The following is a 23,956-nucleotide window of genomic DNA, read 5'->3' as shown; positions in this document are numbered from 1 at the left end:
AGAGAAGAACGACAGGTATTTATTGACATTTTTACACTATGGATTAATCTTTTCTGATTAAGAAATTGAGGAAATTTTCATTTTTCATTACATACAATTACAGAATCTTTTAAAATATTGTTTACATGTAACACATTTTTTAAGGAACATATAGTTTTATGCCTATTTGGAATGTAAGACTTCACTTTTCAGTATGTATTTGGGCTATTATAAAATGCAAAAGAGTTTCCCAGTGCAAAACTATATAATTTAATGTATCAGACAAATTCTGGTAAACACTTCACCCATCTACAGTGGATTTTTTTTTTTTTTAATTTAAACAATGTTTTAAAAAGGTTAAGAAAATCCAGAATATAAAATTAACAGAACTAGCTAAAATTAGCAGATCTAGGTTCTTGGACAGAAGATCTGAAAGAGTCTACCCCGTTATCTTCTGAGTGATGCAATAATGAACAAAGATTATGATGTGGGACAAAAGAACTCCAATTGTCAATACTGTGCTGATACAAACATATGGAAAAACACATGCCACTGACATGCTATAACGTTTAACCAATAGAATCAAACAGGTAGGAGAGAAACAGGTAATTAAAAGATAAAATACTTTGACAATGAAGAGATAATTTTATTGTTGCCTAGATGTTTTCTAACATGTATAACTTGAAGTTTAATTATCCATAACAACCAATGGTGTTGACATATTGATACCATAAAGATCTCTGTTGAGTATTCTGCACACCATACAAGAGACATACTGCTTTGTCCTCAAAAAGAAAAAAACACGAAGATGTTACTTTTACTTTTCAAAGCAGAATTTTCATCATAAACAATGACTGCCAGATGAGAAAGGTCAAAACTGGTAAGATTAAGTCTTTTTAGGCTTCTAAGAATATATAATAGGCTATTGAGAACTAAAGACAGACAGGTAGGTTGTTTAAAATAAGTGCTGCCCTGTTCTTAGAGTAAGAATACATTTAGCAATCAGTGTAAAACAAGGCAAGAACTTAATCCCTGGAGCTGTGAATGGGCCTGATGCTACACCACTGAAGTGTATGGCAGGCTGGGATTTCTGTACCTGTTGCTCTGTAATGTCACAGCCAATTAAAAGAGTCCCAGGGCACAGTTTGAGAGCGTGAGAAAAAGAAAATCTAAGTCAAAGTAGCACCTTTCGTCTGAAGACACTGAAACGTCTATTTATGAAGAGCTGTATTTATTCTTTGTGGCCACTAAAGCCTTAATCAAAGAAACACTCAAAAATTCCAAATACAGTTTATCACCATAGCGTTGAAAGGGAAATAGTACACAAGTTTATTAGGACTACTGTAATTGGAAAAGAAAGATTTCAAACACACGCAGAACTCTAGAATTTTAACTTTGCTTCCCATTCATCTGGGGAGACAGTATTATATCCATAAATTAATTTAAAATAGTATTACTCACGTACTACTTCCTATATTATAAAAATCATAATATTGCATACTGCAGAAAAATACATTATAATGAAATCTGTCTTTTTATCTTGAAGTTTGTATAATTGAAGGTTTTCAACTGTTTTTCTTCACTTGCTATTTAAGAGTATGTATTTAATTTTGAAGACCTAGAATGATTAGGTGTTGTCATAAAAATGGTTATATATATTTTCTGCAGTTACAAATATTTCAATGCATTTTCAGCTTACTAAAAGGGCCTTTGGTACATGAGGTAAGGATAGTTTGACGGTATAATCCAAAACCATCCACAGCAAAATAAAGGAGAAGCATATCTTGCGCACTGATAATACTATTTTTCATTGTTTTAGACCCTTATAATACTTTACTAGGATTAGAGGAATGTGAGCTAATATGTTGGAGCTAATACCATACCAATATCCACCATCAACAAAAAAACTATTCATAGAATCATAGAATAGTTAGGGTTGGAAAGGACCTCAAGATCATCTAGTTCCAACCCCCCTGCCATGGGCAGGGACACCTCACACTAAACCATGTCACCCAAAGCTTCATCCAACCTGGTCTTGAACACTGCCAGGGATGGAGCATTCATAACCTCCTGGGCAACCCATTCCAGTACCTCACCACCCTAACAAGAAAGAATTTCTTCCTTATATCAAGTCTAAACCTCTGCTGTTTAAGTTTCAACCCATTACCCCTTGTCCTATCACTACAGTCCCTAATGAATAGTTCCTCCCCAGCATCCCTGTAGGCCCCCTTCAGATACTGGAGGGCTGCTAAGAGGCCTCCACGCAGCCTTCTCTTCTCCAGCCTGAACAGCCCCAACTTTCTCAGCCTGTCTTCATATGGGAGGTGCTCCAGTCCCCTGATCATCCTCGTGGCCTCCTCTGGACTTGTTCCAACAGTACCATGTCCTTTTTATGTTGAGGACACCAGAACTGAACACAATACTCCAAGTGAGGTCTCACGAGAGCAGAGTAGAGGGGCAGGATCACCTCCTTCGACCTGCTGGTCACGCTCCTCTTGATGCAGCCCAGGATACGGTTGGCTTTCTGGGCTGTGAGTGCACACTGCTGGCTCATGTTCATTTTCTTATTGACCAACACCCCCAAGTCCTTCTCCGCAGGACTACCACGAATTTCCTTTATGCCCAACCTGTAGCTGTGCCTGGGATTGCTCTGACCCAGGTGTAGGACCTTGTACTTGGAATGGTTAAACTTCATGAGGTTGGCATCAGCCCACCTCACAAGTGTGTCAAGGTCCCTCTGAATGGTATTCCTTCCCTCCAGCCTATCAACAGAACCACACAGCTTGGTGTCATCGGTAAACTTTGCTGAGGGCACACTCAATCCCACTGTCCATGTCACCAACAAAGACGGTGAACAAGACCAGTCCCAACACCGATCCCTGAGGGACACCACTCGTTACTGGTCTCCAGCCGGACACTGAACCGTTGACCACAACTCTTTGAGTGCGACCATCCAACCAGTTCTTTATCCACTGAGTGGTCCACCTATCAAACTGATGACACTCCAATTTAGAGACAAGGATGTCATGTGGGACAGTGTCGAACGCTTTGCACAAGTCCAGGTAGATGACGTCAACTGCTCCACCCCTGTCCATCACTTTTGTAGCCCCGTCATAGAAGGTCACCAGATTGGTCAGACAGGATTTTCCCGTAGTAAAGCCATGCTGGCTGTCACCAAGCACATTTCTCGTTTTCATGTGCCCTAGCATGCCTTCCAAAAGAACCTGCTCCCAGATTTTGCCAGGCACAGAGGTGAGACTGACTGGTCTGTAATTGAGAGACTATGCATTCATAAATGTAGTTAATTATTTAGAAATAATATATAAATCCCATAAGGCCAGAGGAGAAAGCTTCGAAAGGGATTTCATTTAATAAGCCAAAGTAAAGAACCTCATATTTTTACTTTAACAAAACAATTTCCCTTATAATAATTCAGCTGTTTTTCCTGGACAGAAAAAAATGCAACCTTCTTGGAGTACCACAGGTATTATGATATAGGTGAAAGCCTACAAGGTGGACTATGAACTATTTTAACAGTAATATTGTTCAATAAGAGTTTCAGTGAGCATCTGCAAATATCTCAGGCTTGCTTTAAGAAATTTTGTCAAATTGCAATTTTCTTATGAGAATTTAATTTTATTATTTCAACTTCAAACACAGAAGTGCACGGAAAGCTTTCTTTGTGAGAACCATCTTGGACACACAAAGAAACCCTGCTGAATATTGCTGTTCTGTTTAAACTTTTAATTGTTTAAACTAAACAACATTTAGATTTTATATAAAGAGAGTGGAATAAATTTTAATATATGTAATGAAATACAGAAAAAAACGATACTTTAAGTAACAGGTTAGATTTATGGATTTGTCATTTTAGGACTATTAAAATATATACGTGGGAGAAAAAAAATAGTATGTGGATGCTGGTACAAATAGCTTCTGCTTTTTTAAAAAAAATGAATCTTGGAAGATTAACTATGCATAAGAGTAGAGGAAAACCAGAAGATATTTGCTTTTAATTTTTTAATTTTGTTTCTTCTGTGTGAAATGGAAGAAGAAATACTTTAAAGGATCTGTAAATCAGGACAGAAAAAGGAGTCATTGCCTAGGATGAAGAAGGAGATGAAGCAATGCACAGCCAAGAGGATTAACAAGATGAAAATGAAATACCATGAGGCATTGCCACATTGAGGTCATCAGAAAAATACAAAGTTAATCATGGAATTACTTAACTATTAAAAGTGGCTGAGCAGAAATCTGGCACGGAAAAATGTTACCTAAAAGATCCAAACTTTCAAGTAAATCAGGCAGAAGTGACGGAGTCTCTTATAAGTTTAAATAATTTAAAATATTCTTCGATGAACTGCAACTTGGGTAGTTGCTGCCATTAACTAAAGTCACACATTTTGCAACTGATTCTGAAATTAGTTCTCCATATTTAACATCATAAATTTAATCTAAATGATTTTAACCCTAAACTATCTTTCATAATTGTCATAACTGAATTGTAAATACATTTAGAAGCACCCATTAATTACCAAGCTTGCCAGTACAGTAAACTAAGACAGAGCTTCCAGTACTATCAAGTAATAACATCATGTCTGATAATATCCCAAAGAACTAGTCCACTAACTCTATTCTTATATTAAATCTAAGCAGAAACAAACATATGTAGACATGTTTTTGAAGGACATCTTTTAAACAGCACTAATGAATGTAAAAGAAGTATCAAAGTATACATAAACCTCTGTCTACTAAAGTGAATTTGAAACTGTACCCTCACATATACACAAATAAGTTTTTATCCTGAATAGGCAGTATGAATCATCTGCATGGGGTACATTTGCAGCTCAGTTACTCAAACTCACAAAAGTCTCAGCTCAAGTACTGTTCTAATAGCTAGCTCTCACACTAAAAAATCTAGCAGTTGGGTAAAACAACAGTCAAAGCAATTTAAAAAGATGGTGAGGACTTCATCTATAGCAAGGATTCAACAGTAGGTATGTTAAAGTTTACTTTACCAACACAAAAGATTGTAGATGATAATTCAAAGAAAATACTGATGGAAGCATAAGAGAAATATAGCATCAGTGGAACATAAAAATCATTGGCCCAATTTCCTCGGCCCTGACATTTTGCCTGACATTTCTGAAATAACTGTAGCTTTCCTTCTACAGGCATCAGGCATTTACTTCCCCTCCTCAAAGTAAGTGATGGAGATGCCTTGAGAACTCAACTTTATTCGATGAGAACAGTCTCTGATTAGAACACAACAGTTGCTAGTTGGAAACAATTTACTGAGTAAAGCTTACATTTTGCAAATCAGACATGCAAGACGTTGAACAGCCACCAAGCTGCATCAGATCAATGCACTGAAGAGTTGTCAGCATTTTTAGGAAGTATTCAAAAACAATTAGAGCTACATTTTCAATTTTGAGAAGACGTTGAAAGGTTTTATTAGAAGCTGCAACATATATTTCCTGCAATACACTCATTTTAAAGTTGACTTTACTAGAGAGTCTGATACAAAGCGCAGTAACAAGAAAGGTAGAATATGAGACAGAAGTGGGCAAGTTTGCTGTACACTACCTAAATAGATCAGAACTCCAACTATCTGTTTATCAGGTTTCACAGTCAAATCATCAGAGGCAGTGGTGCTCAAAGCAGCACCTATGTCCAGTCAGAGATACAACGTATAGGCACAATCACAGCTAAAACAAGAAAGGTAATTCAGCTGCAAAAGTGTTACTTCTAGTCTTAAAACATACTGAATATTGACTGGCAAATCCTACTAATGCAGTTCAGTAGAAGCTTGAAGTACACAATCCATTCCCTCACTGAAATTTAAGACCCTGGACTCTTCTAACTTATTTAATACTAGATTTATTAAATAAATAAATACATCCATCAGGTTCTAGCTAAAGGGAAATGAGCTCACATCAAAATCAAGTCCAGTTCAAACTAGTGCCTCAGGACTGTACGTAAATGTTTTATAGTATTTTAAAAACTCAGTTGCTTTTATTCCCTGTGCTTTGTTATATTGTTTTTTTTTTGCAGGCCAGAAATTTCAATGAATTTAAATTCGGTCTCACAAATGACAGGCAGAAGACATGTTTCAGTTTCACATAATTTCTATTGTAGCAATTATTAACATAATAAACCCCACCAGTTTTGAAATTATAAGTATTTTCAGTAAGCTATAACCAGCAAACTTGTAATGATATCTGTGTCATGAGGACATCTTTCGGCCACCCCCTTCACCTTTCCTATTAGGTGCTCAAATTCATATTGTAAGATAAATTATCTAACTCTTTCACTTTTTATAATTAATTAGATAAAGCATTACTGTCATTTCAACTAAAATTTCCACTAAGACTGAAAAAAATCCCAAAACCAAACCCAAACTTCAAAGACCTTACAGAAGTCCTTTGCAACTGCTTGTTGCATAAGTATCACTAAGAGGCAGCTACACCATCCTAATGGCCAACTCTTACCATTCTTTGTTATACTGGAATTTCTGTGAAATGTAACGATATAAGAAACAGACAAACAGAAAACAGACCCATTTCTGAAATAAGGAAAAAAATATAAAAAAAATCCCCTTTAAAGTGAGAATTCTTCACATGCCAATCAGAATATTGCAATAATCAGCAATTACGCCGGCATTTAAAAATCAGTTTTCCACTATCATTAGTTCATCTCTATAACATCTTAATATCACAATGCTTTCTTTTAGTCATTGTTGATTAACAACACACTGAAGCACACAAAGCAAAACCTTGAAGAATAATGAAATTATATATGCATAGAGAAAAATAATAAGCTATGTTTCCAGTATTATGCTGTAAATAAACATAAATGCCAAAGATAAAACTTTCAGAAGTATTAATGACTAAGATAGCATGGAGGTTAAAAGAGTACTACGGCACTTCTGGAGATGTTATCACCAGCAAAGAGAGCTGTTTTTAGTATCTCCAAATGTGTCTTTCAGATTTTTTACGTGGATTTAGCCTCTTTCCTCTGCAGATAGGATTCTCTGGTAGAAACACATTTGTAGTTCTGCCTTCAAAAGTACTAGCCAAAATAAAACCAGTTTCTTTGGATTAATTTTCATCTTGTATTCTAGTTATGAAAAGGATAGTGGAGAAGTCATTTTGCAGAATACTGTTCTACAACACAAGTCTAGCAAAACACTATTGTTCTTGTATGTGATGAATGAAAAGATCAGATCATCTGGGTAGCCATCATATTCTTATAAAAACCAAGAAAACTTGTTCTCTTTTAGTTGATCACTGTGACCTCTATTTTGACACCACATTTTTTCACATTTCAGAAGAGCAAACCAATTACATATAGATAAACTATAGATATAAAAAGTAAAACATGTGAAATAAGGAAGCATTATTAGGAAATATAAAAGTTTTTTCCTCTTACAAAGAAGTATTTAAGTACCAACATCAGCCTGAAACACTTTACCCACAGGAATTTGTTTTAGCTAGAGCAATACAGGGGAAAGCAAAAGTTTCTGAAGTTCAGAATAGCTTTCTTGTGCCCAGAGTCTAGAGGAACAAAATTAACAACGCAAGCATTTCTCCCAGGAGCAACAACTTGCTTTTATGTAGAAAAATTAGCTTTGAGCACCATGCAGTTAACTGTGGTACCTACCAGAATAGTATGACAGTTTCTGTAATTGACCTTCCAGAAAGACTCCATATAGCTTTTCATGAATCCCACTCCACTGAAAGAATCATAAAAACTATTATGATGTTGCAGCAGCTAATATAAACACTATTGGACCTTGAGGTTTCTTTTGTCCATTTCTCTGTAATTTCTTAGAACCCCTGGATATATCTCCTATTGGACAGTGTAATTCCTAATTCCTTTAGCACTCTCAAAAACTGCCTATGAACTCCCAAGACCATGCCTTGAAGTCAGAGAAAAAAAGTCTGATTAAGTGTTACAGGGTATGTTGTATAACTAATGCATTTCTCAAGAGGTCAAAAATTCCTTAATAAAAAGTTCTAAAATGTATTTCTTCCTGTCATTTTTCTCACTGCACACCACCCAGTACTGTTTGAGAAATCTTCTTTAATGCATGCAATCTTCAGACTACAACAATGTAAGTATCCATTCTCTTTAAATATACAGCTCTCAGAAAATATCCCAATTCTTCGAATTCAGAAAATTACTGTTACATTTATTCTTTGTACCAAGTCATGAATACTTGCCATTGTGTTGAAATTGCATTAGATGGACATGTTGAAACAGGTGAATCAGTCACTTTTTCCTTTGTCTGCTAATTACAATAGGTGTCACTGAAGCTTTCACCTGTTTTAAGACCAGATCAAGATCAATGTAAATGGCTGCATACTACGAACACACAGCAGCTTGTTCTTTATCCTTACAAAGACTGAAGTCCTTTAAACTATCAATCAGGAGTGAAGGCCAAGAAATTAAATGTATGACATAACCAATTCAAATAATAAAATAATTCCATAGTAGTTAATTAAAAAAAAAACAAACCCAAAACCAGAGTTTTAGTTAAAATAGAAAAATAATTTATAGTTCTGCCAAAATGACATTTTATTCCCACCCACATCTTATTAGTTGATTGGTGTTTTGGGCCAGTATGTCAACATAAAAAAGGAAGAGACTATGCAGAACCTGTTCAGGTCTGATTTCTTACATTTGGTTCAGTATTCTGTTTCTCTTCCTGTCTTACAGACATGTTTGAAAAAATTGTTATGGACAGACAGCTCTCATCAACTGGATTATGAGCAAGAACACTATAAGGTTTACTCTGGAGCTTTCTAGCTTCATGTTTCAGTTCCCAGGTTCTTTTAGGCCATGCTGTCCTGATCACTTGTATTACTATTTTTAATATTAGTGTCAAGGAAAAAAAAAAGGCTGTCAGCCTGCATTTATTCTACAATTTGTTCCTTATTCAAAGAATAGTTCAGGTTAGAAAAGATCTCTGGAGATTGCCCTGTCCAACGTCCCACTCAAAGCATCATCTGTTAGATCAAGTTGCTCAGGTCCTTGTCCAGTCATATTTTGGATACCTTCTCTGGACACTGATCTCTCTGCGCAATCTGTTCCATTCTCTGGCTCCCCAAACAGTATTCATAGTACTAATACATTCAAAACACAGTAAGTGCAAAGAAAAGGCAATACAAAAATTAAAGCTAGGATTTTTTTCAGCTTAAGGTGAGGAAAGACTGATCCACAGTGAGGCAAGCATACTATGAGACAAACATCTTATGAACAGTACTTTTATATAGGTTTCAGTCACCCATTAAGTCCCAGTTTTTGTATCAGCTTTTATGAATGGTAACTCCTCTCTCTGTTAAGAGGATAATGCTTTTAATTTCTTTAACTCTATGAAGCTGAAGGAGAAACTGAGAAATTTCTATTAAATGTAAATCCTATAGAAAAAAAATCATAAAGCACCTGACCCAAACCAGAACAGACATTAAAACTCAAGAATGATCTCTGCTAGGATAACAGAGATTTTAACTTAGAAATGAGTATAGATTGTATAGCTAAACATTATTGAGTTTTATGTTACAATTTCTGAATCTCTTTCAGTATTTCTACATATACTATAGGATTTGTAAATCTCTTATAGGATTTGCAATTCAACTTTTCATCTTACAAAATAACGAGAGCTGTAACTAAATCCTACCTTAAGGCACCAATTCCTAAATCACGGCTTCAGAGTTCAGAATTACAGGTCCACTGCATAAATCAGAGGATAAATCCACACTCTAGCAACAGAGTTGTGTTTAGTCTAACAGGACAAAATTGTCAGAAAAAACATAAAAAAACCCTCCAAACCTTGAGGCTGCAACTTCTAGAAAACATTGCTGACCAGCTTAGGACTACTGCTCTTGACTGTTTTAATTCTAAGCTTTGATACGTTGTGATAGCAAACAAAAATTATTTAAAAGGCATGAATAATGCCTAACAGTTATGAAACCTATTTAAAACCCATGGATGTTTTTCTCATTTGAATGCTGTTTTGATATACACTTTTGTTTTTCTTTTTTTTAATTAGACAGCACTTCCAGGTTTTCTCCACTGTCCTGAAGCTCACGAGGTAACGCTTTTACTTAAAACAGAATACTAGCATTTAAGAAATGGCAAGCATTGAAAGACCTAAGGTTAATATGACTATAGTGTAAAATTAACCTTACACAGTATCAATCTTTTCATATCTACATTTTTGGTATTACTGAATTTCTCATCTTCATATCCATCACCCCCCCCCCCCCCCCCGCTTTATGAAAAAAAAAACAAAACCAAAAAAACTAACACTTTTATGAAATTATCTGTATAACCTTTATGTGACTCTCCTTACTCCTGAGTCACCTAATTTTAACTCAAGAAATATTCTACTCGTACTGTCTTTGAAAAGCCTGTATTTCTGAGGAAACCTTAAAACATTCCTCGAGGCAGTCCATGCCATGTATGTATTTTTATAAAGGATTAGCAACACACAGTATTACTGCCCAGAGATATATTTTGCATCTTACCAGAAAAACTCAAAGTCACTTGTAATACAGCAATTTTAAGACGGAGTAGAGGTAACTGACAAGGGAATTAATTCTTAGTTTTACCTCACCTTTACACTTCGTATACCACTAAAAGAAGCTAAATGGATTTTATACTATGCAAATATTACTACTGCCAAAGTTTTAACTGCTGAAGGCTCAGAAATGTGCGGTACATTTCTATCAGAGTATGCAAATATTGCTGAAAATCCCTTACAGACCTGGTTTTAAGCAGGCTTGGCAGAAACTGCAGTGAACTAGTTGAATGCTGGTGTTTGGAAACCTACAAAAAAACCCAAATAAATAACCAGGAATTTTAAAACATGAGTAGGCCACTTGTTCCAGTATTAGTCACCTTGTTATGAGCACTATAGCAGAAATAAATAGATTGTCATCACGTGTCAGCTTTCGCTGACATCTGCTGTAAGAACAAAAAAATGAGAAAAAAAAAATTACTTCCCAAGTAGGCAGCACAAGCATTTGCTCATTATGTATTTCATAAAGTGTGGTCCCTATAGCACCATATTTAAAATAAACATGTAAAGAAATTGTATCACTATTCTGAAAGATGTACAAAATCGATCAGGTTTTACATAACCCAAGAAGCTTCTTTTTCATTTTTTTTTCTCTCCCTTGTTTTAGACCCTGCCAGCTATGTAAAGTTAACATATAAGAGGTATCAGAAGTTGCACACATTTTGCGCATATATTTGTCCTAATCAGAATTGAAAGAGTTATCAAAGTTTCAAAGGTTTATTAAAATCATTCACATAGCCTAGTGCTGCACATGAAAAACACGTCAAATAACAAAAGCATCTGGCAATAAATGGATTGTTTCTCATTCTGCCATTGTACTCATCATACAAATGGGTACAACAGCAAATATTGACCAGCCATCAACACTGGCCACTCCAAAAGCACTGAAGAAAGAAGTTTTGTAAGCTGCAACTGCCTTGTTACAGAAATTATTTCACATTTATGAAATTCTATTGTATTGCAGATGGCTGCAACCATCTCTACACCCAAATACTTATTCAAGTACCGCCCCCTTCCCAAAATGAAGAAGTTCCATGTTTTCACGGAGCAAACATCAAAGCATTTTATATTGGTTTAGTAGAAAGAAAGGAGAGAACAGCTCTGCATCAGGGCTGATGCAGTCTCATATAAAGGAGTCTTGCAACTTTCTACCAGCTATTGTAAGTGAATCTAATGTCCCTTAATAGAAAGGACTTACTACAGTCATATTGTGTGTACTTAGGCAATATATCTACAGTGGTTCATAACATCACTCCTGAAGATCAGCCAGTGGAGGATAACCAGGCAGTGAAAGCTCACCTCATCCATGGCTCACCACTGGACATGACAACTCACTTCTCTATTCCCAATGCATTTTGTTTGTGAGGTTACATTCTGCCATACCTAAGAAACCTCATCTACCACTACCTTTCAACATCCAAACTGCAGTTACAAGTGTAGCTTGTAGTCCTGAGAAGCATAAAGTATCATTTAGAGGAAGATATAAATTGTAAATGTAAACTCTGATGGGCTGGTAACTTTGAGTGATGAGGAAGCTCATGGATTTCATTGCAAGGCCATAAAAATCTTAGAAGGTTCATGATGATGGGAAAAGGTTCATGAGGACACAATGAAAGGAACTATTACTCGTATCACCTTCAAGAAGGAGGATCTAGGATCAGCCATACATTAGTCGCTGAGAAGGTGATAGTGGAAATGACCTTGAAAATCACCCAAAAATATGAAGGACAAGAAAGTCACTGTGAGTGGTATGAATCGATTTACTAGGGGGAAATCATGTCTTATAAAACCAACAGCCCTCTACAGTGAGATAACTGGCAAGTCTGAAGAAGATACAAACCTGGGAGGAGGGGCTGATAGACCAGATTACACGTGCTGTCATTCAGAGGGACCTCAATAACCTGGAGGAACAGATTGCTAGCATCTCATGAAGTTCAGCAAAGGGAAAGGCAATGTACTGCACAGGGAAGGAATAAGTCATACACCAGTAGCCTTTTGGCAGACAACTGACTAGAATTTGACAGAAAAGGATCTGTGGGTCCTGGTGAATAATAAGTCAAACATGAGCCTACAATGTGTCCTGGCAGCAAAGGTGGCCAATAGCATCCTGTCATACATCAGAAAGAGGACAGTCAGCAGGTAAAGGGAGGCAATTCTTCCCCTTCACTCAGCACTGGTGAAACAACAGCTGGAAGCACAAACTGAATTACAGAAAATTCTACCTTACGCATAAGGAAAGCTATTTTACATAAGGGGGGTCAAACAAGGTTTTCTAGAGAGGTTTTGGTGCGTGCTTGTGGACACTCAGAACCCAGCTGGACAATGTCCCAGGCAACCTGCTCTAGTTGACTCTGCTTTGAGCAGGCAGCTTGTTCTTCAGCGATCTCCACAGGTCCCTTCTAAGCTCAACTATTCTGCAATTCTTTTCTCCCGTGCAAAGGACTGTGACTCCTTTAATGACATCAGTATCAGAGCTCTGATCAGCCATTCCATGACACACCATGCCCTGGAGCACACTGTCACTGAAATCACACCCTCAATATGTTTAGATGGTTTTGACAACAATTAATGTGTATATACTTTTAACCTGCTGTCTCATAAACTTTACCACTTATATCCTTAGCTAATCAACTAAACCACCAAAAGAGTTTCCAACTGCTCCTCCTGCCCCACCCAAGTCCCCCTAGGCAGTGTATTCTTCTGTCTCTGAGAAGGTAAACAGTGCAAGTCTGAAAAAAAACCTCTGAAAAGTATAAGCAAAATGTTTCTGAAAATTGGCCAAGCCCAAAATGTGATGAATTACTTATGTCTTTATGTGTTCTTCAGAACAGTACTATATAATATGAAAGTACACATCTATGTAATGAAAAAGTATTTTCCACATCTCCATTTTAAGATGATTAGGTTTTCTGTTAGGGGAGTTTCTACCTGTCTGAAAGTAAGAAGAGGTACTATTATCTTTTTTATGCAGCTGCTGAAAATGGTAAGCAGTGGGCTGGAACAGAGATGAAGTCGAATTAAAGGTGGTTTGGCTTACTCTGGCTTGCAGTACTCAAACTGCACTAGAAAAAATTCAATTATAAAACTAATTACATCTTTAATTGCTTAAACAATCAGCCAGCTGACTTTATGGTTCTCTTGATACTATGCAGGTGCACTTGCAGGTGTTATCTCTGCAATATGTGAGAGTCACATTGTAGTATCCCAACTTGTGCACAGGAGTGCTAAGTGTATAAAATACCACTGCATTGCATACATGCAGAAATATATAGGAAGGTTAACCAAACTTTATTACTAAACACAATTCCTTCATTTATACATGTATAGCTGTTATCCGCTTTATCTTCCTGTGAAAGGTACCTAAACTGCTTTACAATCATTCTGTTTTGGACATTTTTTTCCTTTAGCTTCTATGCAGCCAAAATTATTGGCCGAATATAACCAGAATTTGTACTTTGAGATATCTGTATTTCTGGCAATTACATCAGCATTAATAACTAATACCATCTACCAGAAATGCCTGCCATCATATTAGCAGTACACTAGAGTAAAACAGTCATTTCCAAAACAGGTATTTGCTTTGCCCAAAATAAATCAAGAAAAAGGCACAACTAATAGTGAATTGGGCCCATTATTTTCAAAATGTTCAGTCACTTAACCTTTCTGTCTCTTGCCTATATTTAACGAACATTCAAATAGAAGGGAAAAGTTAAATTAAAAAAAAAATAAAAAAGAAATAAATTAATGGCTTTTGAAAATCCCCTTTCTGTATACAAAAGTAAACACTAAATTTGGCCCAAATTCGCAAACATATTCTGTCTGCAGGCATTTCTTTTAAACAAATTTAACTCTTAATTGAAAAATTAACAGCCAGTTTCAAATCTAAGCTGCCTTAACAGTCATTTTAACATAGAAATGTTCAAATTTTGACAAGTATAATATATAACCTGAAATGAAGACACTGACTCAAGCACTAGAAACACAGGAAAACAGGCCTAGAACACTGTGGTGGTTTTACTGTAATTCTATAATCAGTGTTTTGGAGCTCTCAAAAAAAGTCCACTCAAAAGGTTACCACTCCTATTGCTCTAAGCCCTTTCTGGACCCCCAAACACCAGCAATACTACTGTTGCTTGCCTGACATGGGGAGGTGTCATCACTGATTTGACATAGGTCTAAGCAAGTGTTTCACTTGCAGTGAACAAAGAAATGTGCTTATAGGTTGCAATCAGCAGAAACGTGAAAGTGATTGTGTTGGCTTGCTATTTCTAATGCATGCTTTTGCTATAAACTCAGACTTCACGTACAAATACTGCTAAACTTTCCTGCCTACCTGTTAGACACCGCTGTTGGAAAAATCTCAAGTAACATCAGTGTAATTAGGTTCTGAAAGAAAACAACACAATGAAGCCACTGGAAAAGGCTATGAAAGATACAGGACTAGAAGAAACCACAGCAATGAGCATTACGTAGCAAATGACTGGCAACAGAACAAGTGGTCCATAAAATTGGTCTCTAGCTAACAGCTCAGAACTTAGCTGGTTCCTAAAATGGATCATTATGTATTACTACGTGAGCAAATGCACAACTATTCACCTCTCTACCTTGCAAACAGAAGAAATCCATTCCTCAACCTTTCACATAAATCTAGTAAAATATTTCCTTGATATCCTGTCTTGGGTCTCACCTGCTTCTTAACACCATTCCCATAAACAACCAGGAGTTGTGTAAGGGAGTTCTCACAACACTTCCTGATGTCACAAAAGCAGCACCTCTCCTGGATACTCAGCCCATGCAAAGACAACTGATTTTAGATAGATTCTGCAGGCACCCATGCTGTTGTAGTACCAGATACCAACACACTAGCAAGCCTCACTGCCATACAGTGATATTTGCTCTTATGTTAGCACATAATAAATTAATTTGCACACATACATTGATCTGAAGTATCATGTTAGTAAACCTAGAGCAGGATTATATTCACTCATGACTGCACAAAAGAGTTACATATGCTAAACTCACTTGCAAGTTGAGTAGCTTTAAAAATTTAATCTAGACAACATTTAAAATGCTATTTTTGCTGGATGAGAGACAAAGTGGCTCCATTGGAAAAAGTTCTGTAGGGAGACAAGGCTATTTAGTTTGAAATTGAAATGTCAAAAATACTGAGGGGACCTCTCCAACTTCTAAAGTATCAGGAACTATTTAGGCAGTATGTTTTCCATGGAGCTGATTCTGCAGCATAGAATCATAGAATAGTTAGGGTTGGAAGGACCTCAAGATCATCTAGTTCCAACCCCCCTGCCATGGGCAGGGACACCTCACACTAAACCATATCACCTGAGGCTTCATCCAACCTGGCCTTGAACACTGCCAGGGATGGAGCATTCACTACCTTCCTGGGCAACCCATTCCAGCACCTCACCACCCTAACAGTAAAGAATTTCTTCCTTATATCAAGTCTAAACCTCTGCTGTTTAAGTTTCAACCCATTAACGCCTTGTCCTATCACTACAGTCCCTAATTTATATGTTGTTTTTTAAATAATTTACCACTTGTACATTCCACTACTCTTTAAATTCCCTTTTTATTATTTTGTTTTTGAAACTGAGAAAAGTTTTGACCATACAGTTCAGTATGACATTTGCAAGAGGCAAGATACAAATGCTGCCAGCCAGCTATTGCAGTACCATTGGCAGTAACTTCTACGCTCCTCTTTCAATACTGAAATTAGTAAAACCACTGCATTTTCAATGTAAATTTGTTGTGTGTGTCCACAACATCCCGAGGTCCCCACACTCAAACCTGTGAGCCCAACATACCTTGGAAGCACAACTTCTCAGTTTTAAATACAGTTAAAGCATGTAATTTGGTATTTCAATATAAATTTAGTTGCTTTATGGTATCCTGTGAAATATGAAGAGGCAGATCATGGATTCAGATACCTTTTGAACCCTCAGTGCTAGAGGTATTATTGGAAATCTCCTGGAGTTACTGCTTACTGCGCTCACTATTTAAAAGCCAGTATTTTCCAAAGGTTTACCTCTCTATTGCATTAGCACAGTTTTTTTTTTTTTCATACAGCAAATAACACAATAAGTCAGATAGAGCAGTGCAGTTGGCAATGATGATAAAGTAGAGGGTTTTTTTATGGCAACCACTAAAATATTTTTTTTAATTATGACATAATCAAGAATACATGTAAAACATATATGCACACACATCTAAATTAAACTATGGCACTGTAAGCTTTTCTTTGTCCCCAGCTTCATCTGCTCTATAGGTGAATAAACCAAAACAAAATAACCCACCCAGAAGCCTGAATACAGACAGTTAGTTTACACCAAGTTACCTACGTATTTAATTTATCTTATTAGAAGAAAGTAAACACAATTTTTTTTTTTTTTTAAAAAGTAAAAAATCCCAGGATCACAAAGGCAAGCATAGAAAAAATATCTTTGTAACTGTGCTTTGTTCTTTGAAAGAACAGACAAAACAGGGCTGAGGACATCTTGTAAAAAGTCATGATGATTTATAACAAAACATTTTAGTACATGTTGCATATTCATGGTTGAAACTGCTAGACAACATTTCTGCTCAGCTGGTTGCTTCGAAGGACAGTAAGGAGAAACTCAGATACAAGGCAGGAAGCACAGAACATACAGAATCACAGGAGTGCCTAAAACTAAAGTAGGCTTACATTTCAATCACGGCATGTACTTACTTACCTACCCATATTCCAAATGCTAGCAGTAGTTCCCTGTGTTCACTACAGAAGACCTGGCTAAGCTCAATTAAAGAATGACACATGACTAAAGAGATAAATGTCATGGGGTTTTTATGATGTGTATTTGGTGTTCTTAAACTTTTGCCGTAATTTCGTTTTTAGGTACAGAGTACGCAGTCTGGTGTGTTAACCTTGGTCAGCTTCTAGACACCTAACCAGCCGCACTCTCACTCCTACTCAACAGGACAAGGGGTGGAAATAATATGGAAAAGCTTATTGGTCAAGCTAAAGGCAGGGAGATCACTTACCAGTTGCCATCATGGGGAAACCATTGTAAGCTATTGTCAATTAAAACTGATTTGGATAGTGAGAAACAATCCCCAAAAGATTAAACCAGCACCTTCGCAATACCTTTTTGCAAGTTCAGTTTCACTCCCCTGCCTGCACGGGATTCTTGTCCTTTCTTCAATGTGTTTTCACAGAGGCACCACCAACTTCACTGATGGGCTCAGCTGTGGCCTGAAGTGTCTCAACACTCATCTTCCTTGTCGTGTCCACTGAAATAAACTACTATTATCAATGTTTGATGAATGCTCACATGAATTGCTCTGCCTGAATGGCATTCACTATTAATAATTCTAGGGACACCATGCGTTTCCCCTGTGCTACTGATTTTTCACCCAAATCCCTGTACTATGGCTCAACAATTACATGAATATGGACTACTTCCAAATATATCGCTTTGCCTTGCTGTTATAATCTCTGTGTAACAATTCTCTAAAACATTACATTTGAAACTCCAGCTGATAGCATAAGGTTGTATTTTACAGATATCGTATTTCAGCATTTTTGAGCTCACAGTATTTTCTACATTGCTGCCTGAATTCTTCATGAAAAAAATTCTATTCCACCAGTGCACAGATAGGGATTCTTACGACATGCCTTATCTCAGGGGCAGGGTTCTTAATGCTTATCCCAATGCTACTATCTTATTTACATACTGGGATCAACAAATAACTTGTACCCATATTTTTGTTTACTGAACCATAGTACGCCACTATCCTATTTACATACTAGGATCAACAAACAAGTTGTATCTGTATTTTTGTTTACTGAGCCATTTCCTATGGAGAAACAAATTTGATTTAAATTGGCTCTGAAGTCTAGCAATGGAGCAGTCTGTGTCTGTCATACAATGGTAGCGCAGCATTAAAAAATGTGAGGGGGAAAAAAAAGTACAGGGGGAAGTTATTCATATTTTATGCTATTCCTCTAAACTTTTCCCCTATTTAAACAGAGAGGAAAAAAAATAAAAATCATTCCACTCATAGGTAGTAGGCAACTCAAGCCCATCCCCTCAAGCTATTTCCTTACATTATAAAATAATTAGTTTGCAGAAGCACATCATTTAACCTTCATGAAACAGAAAATCTGAGTTAAAACCTCATGAGAATGCTAAAGTTCTCTCTAAATTATTATATAAATTCCAACTGAAAATGTTCTCAACTTTGAGGAGTGATCTGTAAATGGTATTTCCTGAAGGTTTTTTTTTTTTTTTCCCCAGGAAAAAACTGTAGCAGGACAATATCCTGACATCACAGGCCATTTTTTTTTTTCCAGACTAAAAGAATGTGAGGAACAGGCAGCAGTGTGAAAATACAAGTTTCCTACCTCTTATATGCCTAGTACAAGACTAACTGTGGATCATGAATCTTGCTAGGAATTTTTCAGTAAAAGGGAGAATGGTGGTAGGAGCAGTCTCTGAGACTGTAATTGTAACACTTTTTCTGGCAACACGTGATGTGCAGATGGTATCAAAGATATGCCAATAATTTAAGTAAGAGCCTCAAATAAAATCCTTTGTAGTGCATACTCTACTTTATGAATCAAAGTGACAGGGCCTACCCTAGGTATCTGGCACTTTTACTGTACATGTAGTGAGTTTAACTACTTCATATGCAGGCATGTTCCTCAGGCAAAAGTCTGTGCTCCAGATGTATTTGTGCCAGGTATCAGCTACCTCTAACCAAACTGATTCATAGTATCCACAAAAGAAAACCATCACTGGAAACACAGATATTACCTCTAGCTGATCTACTTGCCAGTGGCAGAATCATAGAAAAAATTAAAAAAAAAAAAAAAAAAAGAGTTTCCTCAAGCATTCCTTTGGCTCATTCCAGCTCATTATTGCAGTCTATGATCAAAATATAAATGACTTTAGAAACAAGATAGCCTTTTCCTGTTTATGAATGGTCAGAGATTTAAAGCCACAGAAAAGCCACACTAACAGTTCTAGTAGAAACAACCAATGTACTTAGCTCACCATTATCTGGTGAGTGTCCCTGCCCATGGCAGGGGGGTTGGAACTAGATGATCTTGAGGTCCTTTCCAGTCCTAACTACTCTATGATTCTATGATCTCAGACTGGAGATTAGACTGCACATTGCCGATTAGACCATTTACTGACAAAAAAACAATGCATAAGGTTTAGACTTTGAAGTGGCATCTTCATGTTGGTGTATCTGCTTTAATTAGCTTCACTTTTCATGTAGGGTAAATAAAACATTAAGGAGTCAGCCAGACAGATAAGCGGCAAACTGTTTTTCAAAGAGCTCCATGAAATGAGCAAGAATAAAGCTTCAAGAGTGTTATATTTACCTCTGTAGCTCCCAGGGCACTTTTAAGAACACTGGGTCAGGTACACTGAGACACTGAGAAAACGTGCAATTTCTTTCCCACTGAGCTGTCAAGGCATTCATGCTGTGAATAGCTAACACCCTTCTTTGACAACCAGGCAAATATTTCTATTTTCTGTCATTCTAGTCATGAAGTATATATCAGCACTGCCTCAGTTGATTTAGTGCCAATTCAAGTCAGACTTTAGATGCCTGAGCTAGTAACTGGACAAAATATTCTTGATGAATCCTTGTCACAAACTCAGACTGCTGCTTAATACATTTCAAAATAGTTAAGATAGTAAAGAAGGCTGTAAAGCTGAAAAGGCAGCAAAGAAGAACACACATTCAGTGAACTGCCAGAATGTGGATTGAAGTAGTACATACAAGTCAAATATGCTGCTGCTTCTATTTATCAATGGCATTGCATAAAAAAAAAAACCCAACCAACCAACAACAACAAAAAAAAAAAAACCCAAGAAAAAAACCCCAAGCATAAGATTATAAAGGATTAGGTAGGTCCTTAAAAACCATTCTTATTCCCCATACTTCAAAAATACATGCATTTAGAGAAGCATAACTGATAAGCAAGTCTACTGAGGCGGAACTGAGACAAGGCTAAATGAACATATCCTATAAAAGTGGTAATTGCACACAGATACTATAAACATTATTTTTTTCTTAAATCCTTTCAAATATAAATATCTGACTACATTGTACTTGCAACTACTGATCATAAGTTTCTATTACCTATACCATGAAAGTGGGAGACAGAATGAAAAGTGCTTATTTTGGGGGTACATAACCCCTAGAAACTGCTCAGAAACCACCAGATTAGTAATTCACTTTTTTTTTTTCAATGGGGTAATAATAGACAGGAATTAAGGTTCAGTGTGTGAATACAAAAATCATCAAAATAGATTATTTAGAGTGCAAGCTTTGTGCTAAGAATTTACAGCAAAAGGATCTTTGAGACTAGATTCCAAACTTTGAGCCACGCTGCATTAAATGGTTTTCCTTTATCCAGAGTTTCTATTTCAGACAGGATTTGGTTTAGAGTTTTATCTCCCATACTTACAATCTACATAGAATTAACATATCCATTCACTGAATATGCCCTGAACAGTACTTACCAATACTGGCATAACCAGGTGTTGATGGATCTCCTCCGCCATTCAAGGAAACCATAAACGCTTTATCAGTAAGATCTGTAGTCTTTGGTAAGTCACAAGGATCAACATAAAGAAGAACACCACCAAACCCTGCATCTTCTAACAGAGAAAGCTGAGGGGAAAAAAAAAAAACAACAACACAGGTATCTATTAACAAAAATGATGTCAGAACACAATATTTATTTTAATTACTGTTGAGACAGAGACTTTATTATACCTCAGGCTCTTGCCATGCCATGTTCTGTACAAACTGAATAGTCAGGCACAGCTCCAAACTGATTATAATATGAAGCCAGCAGCTATTCTTGAAAAGACAAAATCCAACCACCAAAAAACTATTTCATAATCATGTTTCCCAACTCATGTCAAAAGCTACTTTCAAGCCTAATGACAGAAAGAACTCTTACTTATCTAACATATCACACTACATTTATGCTATACAGTGCTAATGCTGCAGCTGCATTTAAGATTTGCAACTGTTCCATCTTCACTTCTTTTAATAGTCAGATGACGCTAGTGTGTTAGAAATTATATTCAGATGAGGTACAGACTGTGATTCAGCAGCATACACAAACAGATATGAAGGGAGTCACCTTTCTTCCTACTCATTAGACACTTGCTAGAAATACAACCCTAACATTTTTGTGTGATTTAAATAGCAGCTTGAAAATGTTTTACTTTTGAATCGAATCTCACTGCAAAATATTAAGCAGATATTCCATATTTCCCATATTATTAGCAGTATGGCATTCCTGCATAGTTTACCTCTTCAAGGACATAACTAAGTGTATATAGCACATACTAGATGTTTGCACACACTGGCATAAGCATTGCACTGGATTTCTGGAAACACCCACTCTTCAGTTAAGAGAGAAAACAAAAGAAATTAACAAATTTAACCCCCCAAAAACAAGCCAAAGGAAAAAAAAACCAACAACAAACAAATCCCCCCAAAAAACTCCCCACCCAAACACAAAACAAAAAAAAAAAAAACCCCCAAAGAAACAAACAAAAAAAAACCCCAGCTTACCCAACCCTGGAGTCTGCTTCCTGTCAGACAGACAGCTTTTTGTCTGTCTCATTAGAACACCACAGCTTGAGTTGGTAATGGCAGTCAGCCTTTCCAAAACTCTATAGATCTGGGGTGCAAACCAAGCAAATGTCCCTCAAGTCAAGGACAAAAGTATGCAAGCACCCTGACCTGCAGTAGTCTACAGATCAGTTTTGTTTGGAAAACCTCAGGTTTTTCCTTTCATAGAGAACTGAAAAGTAAGGGGATTTTATACTGAATCAGAAGAAATCAAATTGTAATGTGGCAAATACTCCTGTGAAATGAGACCTTTCCATATAATGTTCTGCATACTTGGAACTGAAGCCAGCAACTATGCCAGAAAACTAGATTAATTTTCAGACAGAATTCTGGTATTTTAGGATTATTTTACTATTTACTGTACTCTACTTACAACTTTCCAAATGGCTCCAAATGGTCTGAGGAATGATTACAAGTATATGATGTTTCTGAACTACACAACTCTGATTCTGTATGAACCCAAGAAGTTGTTACTAGACCCGTTTATCCACTTCAATCGTCCTTTTCCTTCTGTCTTTTAGACCCTTCATTTTTTTTTGTGTGTATATATATTTTCAATTTATCTCCTAGCTGTTGAGTTTAAGGAATGTTTATGTATAGTTCTTTGTGGCTTTACAAGCATGTAAATTACAGGAATATACATAGCTAATACAGTGATTTGCCAAGAGTTTGACACTAGTCTGAATTCAGATAAACAGATGCAAGTGAACCTGTGTATCACTTGTGTAATCTTACATACTCAAACAAGCAATTCCTAGATGAAAAGGCACAGTCCCATTGAGAGAACTCTATTCAGATGAGTATGTGTGCAGACTGAGAACATGACTAGCACGGACGTTTAAAAATGTAAAAGGTTAACAATGTATTAGAGACCTTAAACATACTGCATGTATAACACTTTTATAATGGTAGGTTTGCCTAATATTGTTTAGTTCTGTTTCCAATTCATGTTCATATTCAGCTATGCACAATAAAAGGGATGGGGCTGCTATAAGATACTAGTTAAATGATGGAACAGTCAGGATTTAAAGTAACAATTGTTATTTCTTTTTCTGTATCCATATCCAGTATCTTTTTATGCATCTCCAGTCTTATTTAATAGCATACAAAAGAAGCACAGACGCAGTCTTTTGTGAAGAGAGTTTTAAAAACTTTGTACTTAACAAAAACCACTATTGAATTCCTCTATTTCTCTGAAAGAAGGTAACTACACTGTTGTTATTCACAAAGTGCAGCACCCAGTGCTGCCATGGCTACAATCTTTAGTAAGAAGTTGTGTTGTGCATGTAAAATAATAAACCTGCTTTCTGATTTCAGCTATAATTACTGCTTTTTAACTTTCCAACAGTGACAACACAACTATGCCAACAATAAATGAGTATTGTTGCTTCCATTTTCATCTTAAGTCAACACAACAGCCATAAAGTGCCCTAGCACAAAGAATCTTAGCAATATATATATAATAAAATATATATAATAAATATAATATATATGATAAAAAGCATAATAAAAAACATGGCATAAGAGCCTAGATTAAGTCCTTCAGGTAAACTGTTACACATCTAGTAAAATCAATGGATTATTTTAGATTGTAGAACCAACCAAAAGCAGAATCTGTTGCCTTCTCCCTCTCCCAAAGAGAAATGGAAACACCAGAACCCTTGACAAGAAAACTGATGCTGGTGCCCACTGTTAACTCATCATCTATGGCTACTTAAACACTCAGGT

At 36.4% G+C, this 23,956-nt stretch overlaps 1 protein-coding gene across 6 annotated transcripts in view; it reads right to left on the bottom strand.

Annotated features, from left to right (window-relative positions):
- Positions 1-23,956, bottom strand: part of NAALADL2 (N-acetylated alpha-linked acidic dipeptidase like 2) — a 634,909-nt gene that overhangs the window by 311,829 nt on the left and 299,124 nt on the right. For all 6 annotated transcript variants that reach the window (XM_031047098.2, XM_031047101.2, XM_031047097.2 and 3 more), the window contains one exon: positions 21,100-21,250. In XM_031047098.2, the coding sequence (XP_030902958.2) occupies positions 21,100-21,250 (151 nt within the window). The remainder of the gene's footprint in view (positions 1-21,099; positions 21,251-23,956) is intronic.

The sequence above is a fragment of the Melopsittacus undulatus genome, chromosome 6 (assembly GCF_012275295.1).
Source record: "Melopsittacus undulatus isolate bMelUnd1 chromosome 6, bMelUnd1.mat.Z, whole genome shotgun sequence".
In the NCBI taxonomy this organism is placed as follows: domain Eukaryota; kingdom Metazoa; phylum Chordata; class Aves; order Psittaciformes; family Psittaculidae; genus Melopsittacus; species Melopsittacus undulatus.
This window is presented reverse-complemented; position numbering and strand designations above follow the sequence as displayed.